General features: G+C 53.0%; 1 protein-coding gene across 1 annotated transcript; it reads right to left on the bottom strand.

Annotated features, from left to right (window-relative positions):
- Positions 1 to 923: 923 nt before the first annotated feature.
- Positions 924 to 12965, bottom strand: LOC116958276 (uncharacterized). The gene is made up of 6 exons (XM_076071960.1): positions 12853 to 12965; positions 8253 to 8296; positions 7514 to 7579; positions 6556 to 6619; positions 5917 to 6072; positions 924 to 2278 (listed from the first exon to the last, which is right to left on the bottom strand). The coding sequence occupies exons 1-6, from the start codon at positions 12922 to 12924 to the stop codon at positions 944 to 946; spliced, it is 1737 nt and encodes a 578-aa protein (XP_075928075.1). The 5' UTR covers positions 12925 to 12965; the 3' UTR covers positions 924 to 943.
- Between the last annotated feature and the right edge of the window lie 154 nt (positions 12966 to 13119).

Below are 13119 nucleotides of genomic sequence, written 5' to 3' on the forward strand. Positions count from 1 at the left end.
GGCATGTGAAGCGGAGGCGCTTAACAACGCGTTGATTAACCCAACGCTTAGGTGGTTTTTGCGACCGATGCCATGATCCACTATTGATTTTTGGGTTAGGCGACGTGTAATGATGCAATCCGGCCAAATGTTTCGCTTCAGAAGTCATTTCTGATTTTGGCCGGTTCCGAAACACCTGGAGATGCTCGACGCAAATTTAAGTGAAACGTCGTTTTTATGAAACCGCTAAATTCTGTCACGGGAAAAACTGATCTTCAAACTACCGGTGAGTGCGCTCAAACGTAATCTATAATTGGCCCAACCCAAATGTCAGTTGCAAATCGATTATCTTATTGACATCTATTCTTACGCACACTCCACACGGATTAAATCGTGCGCGCAACCATGGACTCTCCCTCCCAGTATCGTGCCGTATCGTACGCAGTCGATTCGTGCAGCCGCCAGTGGCGACACTATACGTTCGGCACGGCGTAGATATAGGAATGACTGTCGAATCGGATGGCGATGCGGAATCGCGATGATCCATCGTAGTGCACTGCCATGGTGGGGGGGGCGGGGGGGAGACGAATGGGGGGGGTGGGAGGTTGCCGATTGGCTGCGGCGCTGTTGTTCAAGGCGCCGGTCCTTTCGCGACGAAACCCCATGACGCCGCCCGGCGGCGAACGAGTTCGGTCCCCGATTGTTTTGACACAACCGACCACGGCTCGGCCCCCAGCGTGATCTCGGCGTGACCTCCTCGGCGTGACCTCGGCGTGACCCTCAGCGTGACCCCCACCTCCCCCCCGCTGTACGGTTCAGTCATAGCACCGCGCCCCCCAACACCGCACCCCCTTGCGGTGTGGCCAACGTAACTCCTCCTCACGCATATCGGTCGGCCTCCGCCCCCCCCCCCCGCTCCTCCCTCCCTCCCACCCCCCCCCCCCAAAAAAAACCGAACGTTCAGTCACAGCGCTGCCCCCCGTGGGCCGGCGAAGAAGCCGACGCTGGAGCTGCTCTCCTTGACGGTGACCGTGAGCAGGTTCGCCGTCACGTCCGTCACCATGACGTGCTGCGCCAGGAAGGCCTTGGGCTTCCACTCGGGCGCCAGCGCTGCGGCACTCCCCAGCCGCAGCGGGGGGCCCACGCGGCCGCACAGCGCTCCGCCACCCCCTGCCCCCGCTGCCAGCGGCTGCGTCATGGCGCCCCCCGGCCGGGGCCCCGCCTCATCCACCTCGCCCGCCTCCCTCCCGTCGGCGCAGCTGCTGTCCGCCTCGTCGTCGTCGTCGTCGTCCTCGCAGTCCTCGTCGTCGTCCTCGCGGTCGTCGTCGTCGTCGTCCTCCTCCTCCTCAGACGAAGAGGACGACGACGATTGCGAGGACGACGACGAGGACGACGAGGACGACGACGACGACGAGGACGACGAGGTCGAGCTAGACGAAGACGACGAGGTGGACGACGACGACGAGGTCGGGGGAGACGGCGCCGTCGGCGCCGCCGCCGCCGCCGCCGCCGCAGCCGCCGCAGCCGGCGCCGTCGCCGGCGCCGGCGCGGCCGCCGCGACCGCCGCGCGGGCCGGAGCCTTCACCTCCTCGAGACGAGGGGAGCGCCGCTGCGAGGCCGGGCTGTAGAGGTCCTCCTCGTCGTCATCGTCCTCCCCGCGGCGCAGGACCATTCCCACGTCGTCGCCGACTCGCCGGCGCCTCCTGCTCCGCACGCCGGGCACCGGCGCCGGCGCCAGCGGTTGCCGGCCGGGCCGAGCCCGGGGGCGCTCGCGCCGCGCAAAGTACCCGGCGCCAGCCCCGCCGCCGACTCCGCCGCCGCCGACTCCGCCGCCGCCGCCGGCAGCGGCAGTGGCGGCGGCGCCGACTCCAACGGGCGGCACCGCCGTAGTCCGGCCGCCGTGCATCCTGGGACCGGCGTCGCCCCGACCGCCCGACCCCATGGCCGGCGGCGACGACCGCGCCGCCGCCACCGCCGGCACCGGCCGTGGGTCCGGCTCCACCGAGCTCGCCGCGACGGCGACTCCGCCCAGCGGCCGCAGCGCCGGAGAGCGGTGGTGGAGCTGCTGCTGCAGACAGTGCGGCTGGTGCCTCTGTTGCTGCTGCTGCTGCCTGTGCTGATGCTGCTGCTGCAGGCGCTTGAGCTTGCGCCCCATCTTGCGCGTGGCGCCGTTGGCGATGGAGAACAGCTGCAGGGCGCGCACCTCGTTGCGCTGATGCTGCCGCTGCAGCTGCAGCTCGAGGTGCGAGCGCGACGCGGCGCTGCCGCCGCCGCCGCGCGGCGGGACCAGACGGCGAACCTTTGCGGGGGGGTTGGGGGGGGGCGGCAGTGGCGATGAAGGGCAAGCCGGGAAGCAGCAGCAGGGATGAATGGGCGCGAGCACGTGTGTGCGGTGGGCGTCGCTATTCGAGGAGGTTCCGCGATTCAAATCCAGCAGGCCGCCCTGGCGATTGTACCGCGGGGGCCCATTAACCCTTTCCCGCTCCGAGATGTCTCGTTCACTGCTGAACCTCGCAAAGCGCGAGCGGTTCAGCGTTTACATTTATTTACAGGGGCCATAGTAGCACTGTTGTTTTTGGAACTATTCAGAGAGCCATAGCAACACGACCGCCGCACTCTACGGTAGCTGCCACCAAACTGTGCCAAACGCCCTCCCATATTGGCCTTTTACTCCCGATTCTGTTCCGGTGTATGTACGCGTACACGTCATTAGAACGGTATCAGAAGTTAACCATCATTTCCGCGCGCTGCTCGCTTCGCGGTGAACGCAAAATAAATCCGACGAGGGTCATTCATAAAGTAACTAGGCCAGTGTGCGTCGGCTTCACGGTCCAGATTTTACCAAATGGACGTATCGGCAACACACTGGTACGGCATAAAAACACCGGTCCTCATAAAACGGTCTGAATCAGCAAATCTGTTTATCGGTCTTTCATTGACTCTCTCGCCAAGTCTGATGCGATTTGAAGGTTTATTCAGTCTACCGAGACTGCCAGAGAAGGTCAATATTGACCGTTGATTTGGGTCTGTCTAATCTAGGAACCGTCCAACCAAGTCTCGGTCGGGCACGAGTCAAATCGGCGTCTGGAACATGGAGCCAGCCAATCGTCATCGTGGCTGGGTCCTGCTTTTCGACAACAGGCTCCGAAGCTTTGTGTTCAGCCGCTCTAAACGTTCGACTTCCTACCGCTTCGACATCTTTTTGACACGCACCCCCCGCAAGATGTTCTGACCGCGGTTGCCAATCGCGGGGAAAATAAATAGCATACCGCGCACCGGTGTACCGCCAATGTGCTCAAATACGAAAAATGACACTGCAATTTGCTCAAATGGGATTGCACAGAGCCAACCCTGCTGCTCCACCCCCCCCCCCCCCCGCTGTCAAACTATCGCAGCCCGCATCTGCGGAACAGCGCACTGGCTCCCTCCGCGGTAGCCTTGCACGTCGCGATTGCCAAGCGCGTGAAAACTATCACACGGCGCCAAGGCCGGCCGTTCGCTCCTTTCGAGACATCCATTGTCAGTGCCCGCAAACCCGTTCGCTCTTGCGGAAAAATTAGGTTTTGTGCAAATCAAATTGCGGGCACCCTCGTTCACTCGCATAGCGATCTATTAATTACATTCCACAAATTCTCTTCCACGAGACCTGCGGTACAGGTGGTCTCCGGTTTACGACGGACCAATTTACAAACGATCCACATTCGCGAGGTTTATGCAATGCCACCATGGAGCGATTTTACGACGCAGAAACTTGATTTAGCGACGTGTCTTCCGACACGCCTCCGAACGCATTTGAGCAGAGTCGGTCTGGTCTCTGATGTGATTTGGCGTGCAGCTTTTGTTATTCGAGTCCTTAGTGGATATTTAACCTCTTAATCCTTGTTAAATACGACCGATGAAAGGAAAAACACATCGGGAAGTGATGTTTCTACCGTTTCTACGACAATGATGGAATTCCTAGGAAGGCATTGTGTTGCTGTAAAAGCAGGGACCGCCTGTATTTAGTATAACCTCATTCACTCTAACAGAGGTCTATCGATGAAATTCCCCTACATTTACTTTCGCACAGATCTAGAACTCAATGGGACCTGCAGGCAATACTCTCGAAATCGGTTCGTGAAAAATTTACCTCCGTTCACCGTTCATGCAATTCTCTAAATGAGAAATTAAATTAACTCCCACACGGGCCTGCACGGCGTTAAATACACGCTCATTCACTCCCCGTAGAGACCAGCTCCGTTTGTCACTTTCATTCGCCACCGTCCACCATCTATTCATGGGCGCGACAACTATTCACCCTCTCAAAGGTCTGTTAGCGAAACCACTAATTACTTCAACACAGGTCTAGTAATTAAATTACGTACTTCTCTTCATCACCTATGGGACATACGGCTACAACGAGCTCTTTCTATATTTTCCTGTCTCTGGCTGCATGCAGTGCCTCTCTCCCCATGAGAGGTTCTTCGCTACGTGGTTTCTGGCCTCCCCGGTTTTCTTTCGCCCGGAGGCGTCCATCTCGGGGCAATTTTAGGGATGCGGTTCTATTCCAGTCTTCATTGTTTTATCTCCGCTGCGATGTTCCGGCTTCGTGTCCTCAAGTACAATTCATGACTGTATATTTGTGGAAGGCCTCAACCTTTTTCACGTCTGCTTTCACGACCCTCCAGCATTCAGAGCCATATAGCAGGATGGACTTGACGTTGCTGTTGTATTTACAGTAAAACCTTGGATTGCGAGCATAATTCGTTCCGGAAACATGTTTGTAATCCAAAGCACTCGTATATCAAAGCACCCGTATATCGGTTGTGATCACGTGACGCTCGGCAGACAAAGCGTATACATGCTACTCGTATTGCAAGACCTCGCTCGTTTATCAAATTAATATTTATTTTAAATTTTTGCTCGTCTTGCAAAACACTCGCAGACCAAGTTACTCGCAATCCAAGATTTTACTGTTTTTGGACTTTGGTTTTCAGATTGTACTGTTTGGACTTCCAAATGGTTCGCAGTTGACAGATGTGGCCACCTAGCTTTTCCCACTTGGGAGAGAGTGTTGCCCACGATTACACTGCATTCAAAGTGTTCATACAACTTTCCTATGATGGAATTACATAGGAGCTCATTATCTTCCAAGGGATATCCCCCCATGTACATTGTCAAAGGCTTTCTTGAAATCCAAAGTTAATTAACAAAGTGCATTTCATTCTCAGCACTGCGCAATGATGTTTCGCAGTGCAAACATCTGGTTTATCCATCCCCTTCCTCTTCCAAATCCTGCTTGCTCCTGCTCAAGCCTGGTGTCAATGGCTGTCTCCATTCTGTCGAGGAGAACTCTGCAGGAGACCTTTGCTGGCAATGGACAGTAAGGCGGTTCCTTGCCAGTTATTGCAGTTCTTTAGGTTGCCTTTCTTTGATATTTTTAACGGTGAGACCTTTAGTCCAATCACCAGGGATGTTGTCTGTGGCCCAGACGTTACGGAAGAGGTCAGTTTTTTTTCGTTCATTGTATTGTTTTTAACTTTTCAGTTTCTTTACGGGGTGGCATTGTTCGCGCCACGCCCAACCCCCAACCTGGAGGGCCAGTGCGCTGGCTTTCGTCTGGCCTCTCGCCTGAAACCAATCCGGTTTTGGTTAAACCTGCCAGATTTAAAAGTGCACAGAGGCCCTCTGTCCTCATACTCACTCATACTCTGGCGAGTATGAGAGAGGGCCTCCCATTCACTCGACGAGAGATCAATTGAAGGGGGCCCCACTCAATGTTAGATGATAAAAAGGGGTCCCCACTTTACTCGGTTACACTCATACTGGCGTACGGTGTTAAAGGGACCCCTCACTCGCTGCCAGCGGCAAGTGGTAGAGTGGCGGCGTGTTAGTAGAGTGTTGGGGGCGGGTGGGGCGTGTTAGTCGGGTGGAGTCAGGGGTGAGGGGGGTACGCACCTTGTACACTGCCTTGTGTCTGAAGGCATCAGGGTGGTGGGGAGGCCCAGCCCCCCCACCCGGGCCGTGGGGTGGAGGGGGGGCCGGCGACGCCGTGGGAAGGGCGGCAGAGTGAGCGGCTCGCAGGCGCCCGGAGAGACCCGCGGGGAACCCCTCCTGTGCGCACACACAAAGACAAAGATCCCCCACGTAGCCTTTAACAGATATGTTGGGGCAAGTGCTGTTAGCGAGTAGCACCTATGAAGGCCGGCATAACACACTAGGGGGCGAGTGGCAACCACCACCACTCCCAGCAACCTTTGTTTCCCCAGTGGTAATGTTTACACATCACACCAGGTACTCATTCGAGGCCAAGTCTACCTAGGGGAGAGTCCCAGGACCGGTTCAGATCATCTTCACTGGTATTGGCCGTGAGCCGGAATTGAACTCGGGTCACTGGGTTCGTCGCGCAACGCGCGACACTACCGCTCACACACGCGTGCATATACTTCCACGTGGACGTTTGTGTGTACACACCATGTCCCTATGGACACAGTTGTACGTTTCTGCATGTGTGTGCACCATGTCCCAGTGCACACACGCACACACGTGTGTGTGTGTGTGCGTGTGCGCGTGTATACTCCGTGTCCCCGCGTTTACCGGGTCCTTGCGCGGGCGTCCGCGTCGCCTTCCACGTCTCCCCATGGCAGACTTCTCCTGCTGACTGTGGTGCATACACACACAAACACGTGCATTGTACACAGTGTACATGGCCCACTGCAGTCTACCGAACACGCGCACTGTGTCCACTGTACACGGACCGCTGCAACCTGCAGCCGAGCACTGTACACACGGCCCACCGCACATGCACACTGCACACAGCTCACTGTAGTCTACCGCACACGTGCACTGTACACGCTGCACTACACACAGCCCACCGTACATACTGCACACGGCATACTGTGCACACTGCACACAGCCCAAGGTGGCTTGGTCGTTAGGGTGGGTGGCTTGCAATTGGAGGGTGGGTGAGTTCAAATTCTGGTTGGGGACAAGGGTTGATAAAAACGAGTACCAACTTTGTGGGGGAACGCAACTGTGGTTGTCCTATGGATATACTAAAGCCACGTCAAAGGAAGGTGGAATTTCCACCACTGTGCTCAGGGCCGGAAACAGGAGCTGAGCACTCTCCTCCATGTGGCACGTCATTTGAGCAAACCATTTCTTGACTTCTGAACAGTACCTGCCTCCACAGCCCATGTCGTCTATACAGGGACGGGGTCATTGTTTGCCTGTTTGTATGAAGGACGCTGCTACTTGGCAGTTGGAGGCAGTCGCCCTCCCACAAAAGCGGAGGGCAGAGGAGCGACGCTCACAACAACGAGCGGAGCGCCGGGCGGCTAAAACACAGCATGTTGGCACAGTAGGGGGTAGAGGTGGTGCCATCCTACTTTCAGTCAACCCATGGCACCTAGGTATGTCCCGTGACCTCCTGTTAGCGAGCGTTCGACACTTCACGTGGCCTCAGAGTGTACCTAGCCTGGCACAAGGGCAGTGGTGACATCACCGCCACTTCGTGACAAATGACGGCTGTTGTTAATGTATAGGATCTACTCACATCCTCTCGAATGCCAGGAGAAGTCGTGGGTCCAACAGATTCTCCTCGGGCTCCCAGCTGTTGTGCCTGTGGTGTGGACATTAAAACCAATGTGTGTTTATGCATGCACATGTGTGTGTGCGCATGGCAGTGTGGTTTTGTGCAGTTGAGGAGCGGTAGTGTAGTCGTCTGCGCCCTCCGTTACGAACCCGGCGACCCGAGTTCCATTCCCGCTCACGCACAGCATCGGTGACAAACATTTAAACCAGTCCTGGGCCTCCCCTACGTCAACTCAGCCTTAAATGAGTACCCCGCTGTGGTGCGTAAACATCGGCGCCACGCGTCGTGTTTGGCCACGCCACCCCCCGTCATTGCGCCAAGCAGGCCTTCATCAGTGCTCGCTAACAGCACTTCCCCAAAGCCTTTGTAGGCTATAGAAATAAAATAAGCAGACTACACGTCTCCTTCACATATCTGTCTCCTTGTATTAAAAACAAAATTATTAAAACAAAAATGTTTTACACGATTCATCGACCCACAATTGTCCCCCTGCGAGCGAATAACCTCAGCGGCATTCATTCAACACAAGCAAAATCTCCGGACCGGTTTGAAGAGCGTCCCATCGGCAGATTCGGGCGCGCAGGTGAACTTGCCGGACGTTCGTTGGGCAAGAGACCTCCCTTGAAGATACGGGTCCCCGCCGTTCCGACAGCAAATAATATCCCTGGCCTCAAAATTGAGTCATGAGTAGAATACTCACTTGGAGGACCAGCCCTTCCATTTGACCAGGTACTCGGCCTTCCCCTGTGGAGTCACACACACACAATAAACATGTCACACACACACACAGAATGCACACCGTTTTAGCGCGTAGTCTTTCGGGACCAAGATCATCCATTCCACAGGTTTTTTTGTTTGGGTGGGATCGCGTAAATCTAAATGTCGTTAAGCCCGCGACCACCCGACACAGCCAATTAGTAAGGTTTGTCACGTAAACAGAACGTGCCAATTCGTTACTAGAACAGCACACCAAGCCATAACATTTACAATCCGAGCACGACGTTTCGACAGTAATTAAAACCGGCATTAAATACAACACAAATAATCCCCCAATTGTAGCCTTCACCAGGCTGCTCGCGAGCACACCCCTCTTGTCCCCAATGCCACCCTGTTATCCGCAATTCCACCCTCTAATAGTAACTTTCTGACCCCTTACCGAATGGACATGTGAAAACGAGCCTTCGAACTCATGGGATTTCTCCAGGATACATAAGTGTTCTGATTATCCGCAATTTCGCCTTCTTTTAACACAGTCTCACACTCTTATCTCAAATTTCACCCTCTTTTTACACAGTCTCACACTCCTTAAATTTCACCCTCTTTTTACACAGTCTCACACTCTTATCTCAAATTTCACCCTCTTTTTACACAGTCTCACACTCTTATCTCAAATTTCACCCTCTTCTTACACAGTCTCACACTCTTATCTCAAATTTCACCCTCTTCTTACACAGTCTTACACTCTCATCTCCAATTTCACCCTCTTCTTACACAGTCTCACACTCTTATCTCCAATTTCACCTTTTTACACAGTCTCACACTCTTATCTCAAATTTCGCCTTTTTACACAGTCTCACACTCTTATCTCCAATTTCACCCTCTTTTCCGCAATTTTGCCCTCATCCCCACTTTCGCCCTCTTATCCGCAACTTCTCCACCTTGTCCACAATAGCAATGCACATTTAAGCCTAGGTTGAAAACTCGTTTCTTCAGAACTGCCTTTTGTGCTTGGGTGTGTTGTCCGTCCCCGCACCTCCGGTTAGCGCGATCGGCTACGCAGGGTGCCGAAGAAGTTCAACAGACAGTCAACACGTGTAAGGCCAACATACAGCACGCGAAGTGACGGTGAAGTCGCAACTGATTGCGCCAGGCTAGGTGCACTTTTGAGGCCGCGTGATGTTGCTATCAGGTCAAAAGAGCAGACACCCACCCAGGTGTTATGGGATCATAGAGTGAGGTCACAGGCAGATGAACCACGTGTGTCCCCACCGTGCAAAGATACACACACGTGTACAATAGTTACTAATGTAAGATGGTGGAATATACATCAAGTACAAACATGTCACTACAAATGATTGTCAAAGCAAAGCGAGCATCTATGAAGGCCGGCACGTCACACAGAGTGGGTGAATGGCCCGCCTTTGTCTCCCCTGTGACGATGTGTACACATCGCCACCAGGTGCTCATTTGAGGCCGAGTCGACCTAGGGGAGGCCCAGGACCGGTTTATAATAATCTGTCGCTGGTGCTGGTGGCCTTGAGCGGGAATCGAACTCGGATGGCCGGGTTCGTGGCGCAGCGTGCTAACCGCTACGCCACCGCTCCTCACACAGTGCCTATGTACACACACACTACTCTACCGTGTACACACACACACTACTGTACCGTGTACACACACTCACACACTACTCTACCGTGTACACGCACACACACACTACTCTACCGTGTACACACACACTACTGTACCGTGTACACACACACACTACTCTACAGTGTACACACACTACTGTACCGTGTACACACACACTACTGTACCGTGTACACACACACTACTGTACCGTGTACACACACACTACTCTACCGTGTACACACACACTACTCTACCGTGTACAAACACACACACTACTGTACCGTGTACACACACACAAACTACTGTACCGTGTACACACACACACTACTGTACCGTGTACACACACACTACTCTACCGTTTACACACACTACTGTACGGTGTACACACACACTACTGTACCGTGTACACACACACTACTGTACCGTGTACACACACACTACTGTACCGTGTATACACACACTACTGTACCGTGTATACACACACACTACTGTACCGTGTACACACACACACTACTGTACCGTGTACACACACACTCACTACTGTACCGTGTACACACACACACTACTCTACCGTGTACACACACACTACTGTACCGTGTATACACACACAATCTACCGTGTACACACACACACACACTATTGTCCCGTGTACACACACACACTACTCTACCGTGTACACACACACACACTACTCTACCGTGTACACACACACTACTGTACCGTGTATACACACTACTCTACCGTGTACACACACACTACTGTACCGTGTATACACACAGACTACTGTACCGTGTACACACACACACTACTCTCCCGTGTACACACACACACTACTCTACCGTGTACACACACACACACTACCGTGTACACACACACACTACTGTACCGTGTATACACACTACTGTACCGTGTATACACACACACTACTGTACCGTGTACACACACACACACTACTCTACCGTTTACACACACACAATACTGTACCGTGTACACACACACACTACTCTACCGTGTACACACACACACTACTGTACCGTGTATACACACACACACTACTCTACCGTGTACACACACACTACTGTACCGTGTATATACACACACTATTGTACCGTGTATACACACACACTACTCTCCCGTGTATACACACACACACTACTGTCCCGTGTACACACACACACTATTGTACCGTGTACACACACACACTATTGTCCCGTGTACACACACACACTACTCTACCGTGTACACACACACTACTGTACCGTGTATACACACACACTACTGTAGAGTGTACACACACACACTACTCTACCGTGTACACACACACACACTACTGTACCGTGTATACACACACACTACTGTAGAGTGTATACACACAAACTACTGTACCGTGTACACACACACACACTACTGTACCGTGTATACACACACACGCTACTCTCCCGTGTACACACACACACTCACTACTGTACCGTGTACACACACACTACTGTCCCGTGTACACACACACTACTGTCCCGTGTACACACACACTACTGTACCGTGTATATACACACACACACTATTGTACCGTGTATACACACACACACTACTGTCCCGTGTATACACACACACAAAGCACACTACATGCACGCATACATTTTCAGAGAAGCGTTCGTGCATGTACACATCCACTGCACACAAAGGATATACACATACACACACACACCAACCCACGTACAAACACGCAAATAATACACGCATACGTACACATATCGTACATGCACACACACACGCATTGACATGCACGTACAAAACATCGAGACACCCGTTATACGTACACCTGTACCCACAGGAGACACAATCATGTACACAATCATGTACACATACTGAAATGAAGTACACACAAGCACACATACTGTACGTTATACACGCACACACATTGTACACGCACATGAAACACAAGCAGATGCACGTGATACACGCGCACACACTTTTGTACGTGAGACATATCGTACATGCACACATACAGGACGTATGTACTGTATATATATACACACACACACACTGTGCATGCACATATAACATATGCACACACATTATACATGCACATATAATATATACACACACACATGAAACATACACACAATCATGCATGTACACACAACCACGAAGCATGCACACACACACTGTACATGCACATATAACATATGTGAACACATTATACATGCACATCTAATATATGCACAGACACATTCTGCATGCATGTATACTACACACACGCACGACACGGGGGAACACAATCATGCATTTACACACAAAGTATACACACTGTACATGCACATGTCATATGCACACAGACACACGCTATACATGCACTGATACTACGTGCACACACGTTATACACACACACACATGTACACACACACAATGTACACACACATGTACACACACATGTACACACACACATGTACACACACGTACACACATGTACACACACGTACACACATGTACACACACGTACACACAATGTACACACACAATGTACACACACAATGTACACACACCATGTACACACACACATGTACACACACACATGTACACACACACAATGTACACACACAATGTACACACACAATGTACACACACAATGTACACACACATGTACACACACACACATGTACACACACACATGTACACACACACATGTACACACACACAATGTACACACACAATGTACACACACAATGTACACACACCATGTACACACACATGTACACACACATGTACACACACACACGGAGAGCTGTAACACGACGGTGGAGGAGGAGGTCGCACTGCGGCCTAGCGCCGAGCACAAGCCGAGCGGCGCTCCCCCTCCATCTCCCCCCTCCATCTCCCCCCTCCTCCCGCCGCTCTCTCCGCGCCCTCTCCACCACCATCCCCGTCTCCCCCTCTCCTCCTCCTCCTCGTACCTTGCGGAGTCTTTTCTTCAAGATCCTCTCCGCGGCGAAAACCCGCTCTCCCGTCCCCATGATCTCCTCCATGTTCGTCTCTCTCCCCCCCCTCCCCTCTCTCTCTCCCTTTGCCGTATCCCCTCCCTCCCTCCTCTATCCCCTCCCTCCTCCCACTGCCTTTCCCTCTCCTCCTCCTCCTCCACTCTCTCCTCCCCCTTGTCACCTCCCTCCACCCCTCGCTCTCTCTCTCTTCGCCTTTCGCCTTTCTTATCTCTTCCTCATCTC

Source organism: Petromyzon marinus, chromosome 3, assembly GCF_048934315.1.
Source record: "Petromyzon marinus isolate PM22_M1 ecotype Great Lakes invasive population chromosome 3, UKy_Petmar_22M1.pri1.0, whole genome shotgun sequence".
Taxonomy (NCBI): Eukaryota; Metazoa; Chordata; class Hyperoartia; order Petromyzontiformes; family Petromyzontidae; genus Petromyzon; species Petromyzon marinus.

Excerpts from the sequence above, each read along its gene's own strand:
- LOC116958276 (XM_076071960.1), bottom strand. The coding sequence starts at position 12,924 with ATGGAGGAGATCATGGGGACGGGAGAGCGGGTTTTCGCCGCGGAGAGG. Across the intron at positions 6,620-7,513 it reads CTCCTGGCATTCGAGAGGAT|TCAGCAGGAGAAGTCTGCCA; the intron begins GTGAGTAGATCC and ends TATGCACCACAG. Across the intron at positions 2,279-5,916 it reads GACACAAGGCAGTGTACAAG|GTTCGCCGTCTGGTCCCGCC; the intron begins GTGCGTACCCCC and ends CCCCCCGCAAAG.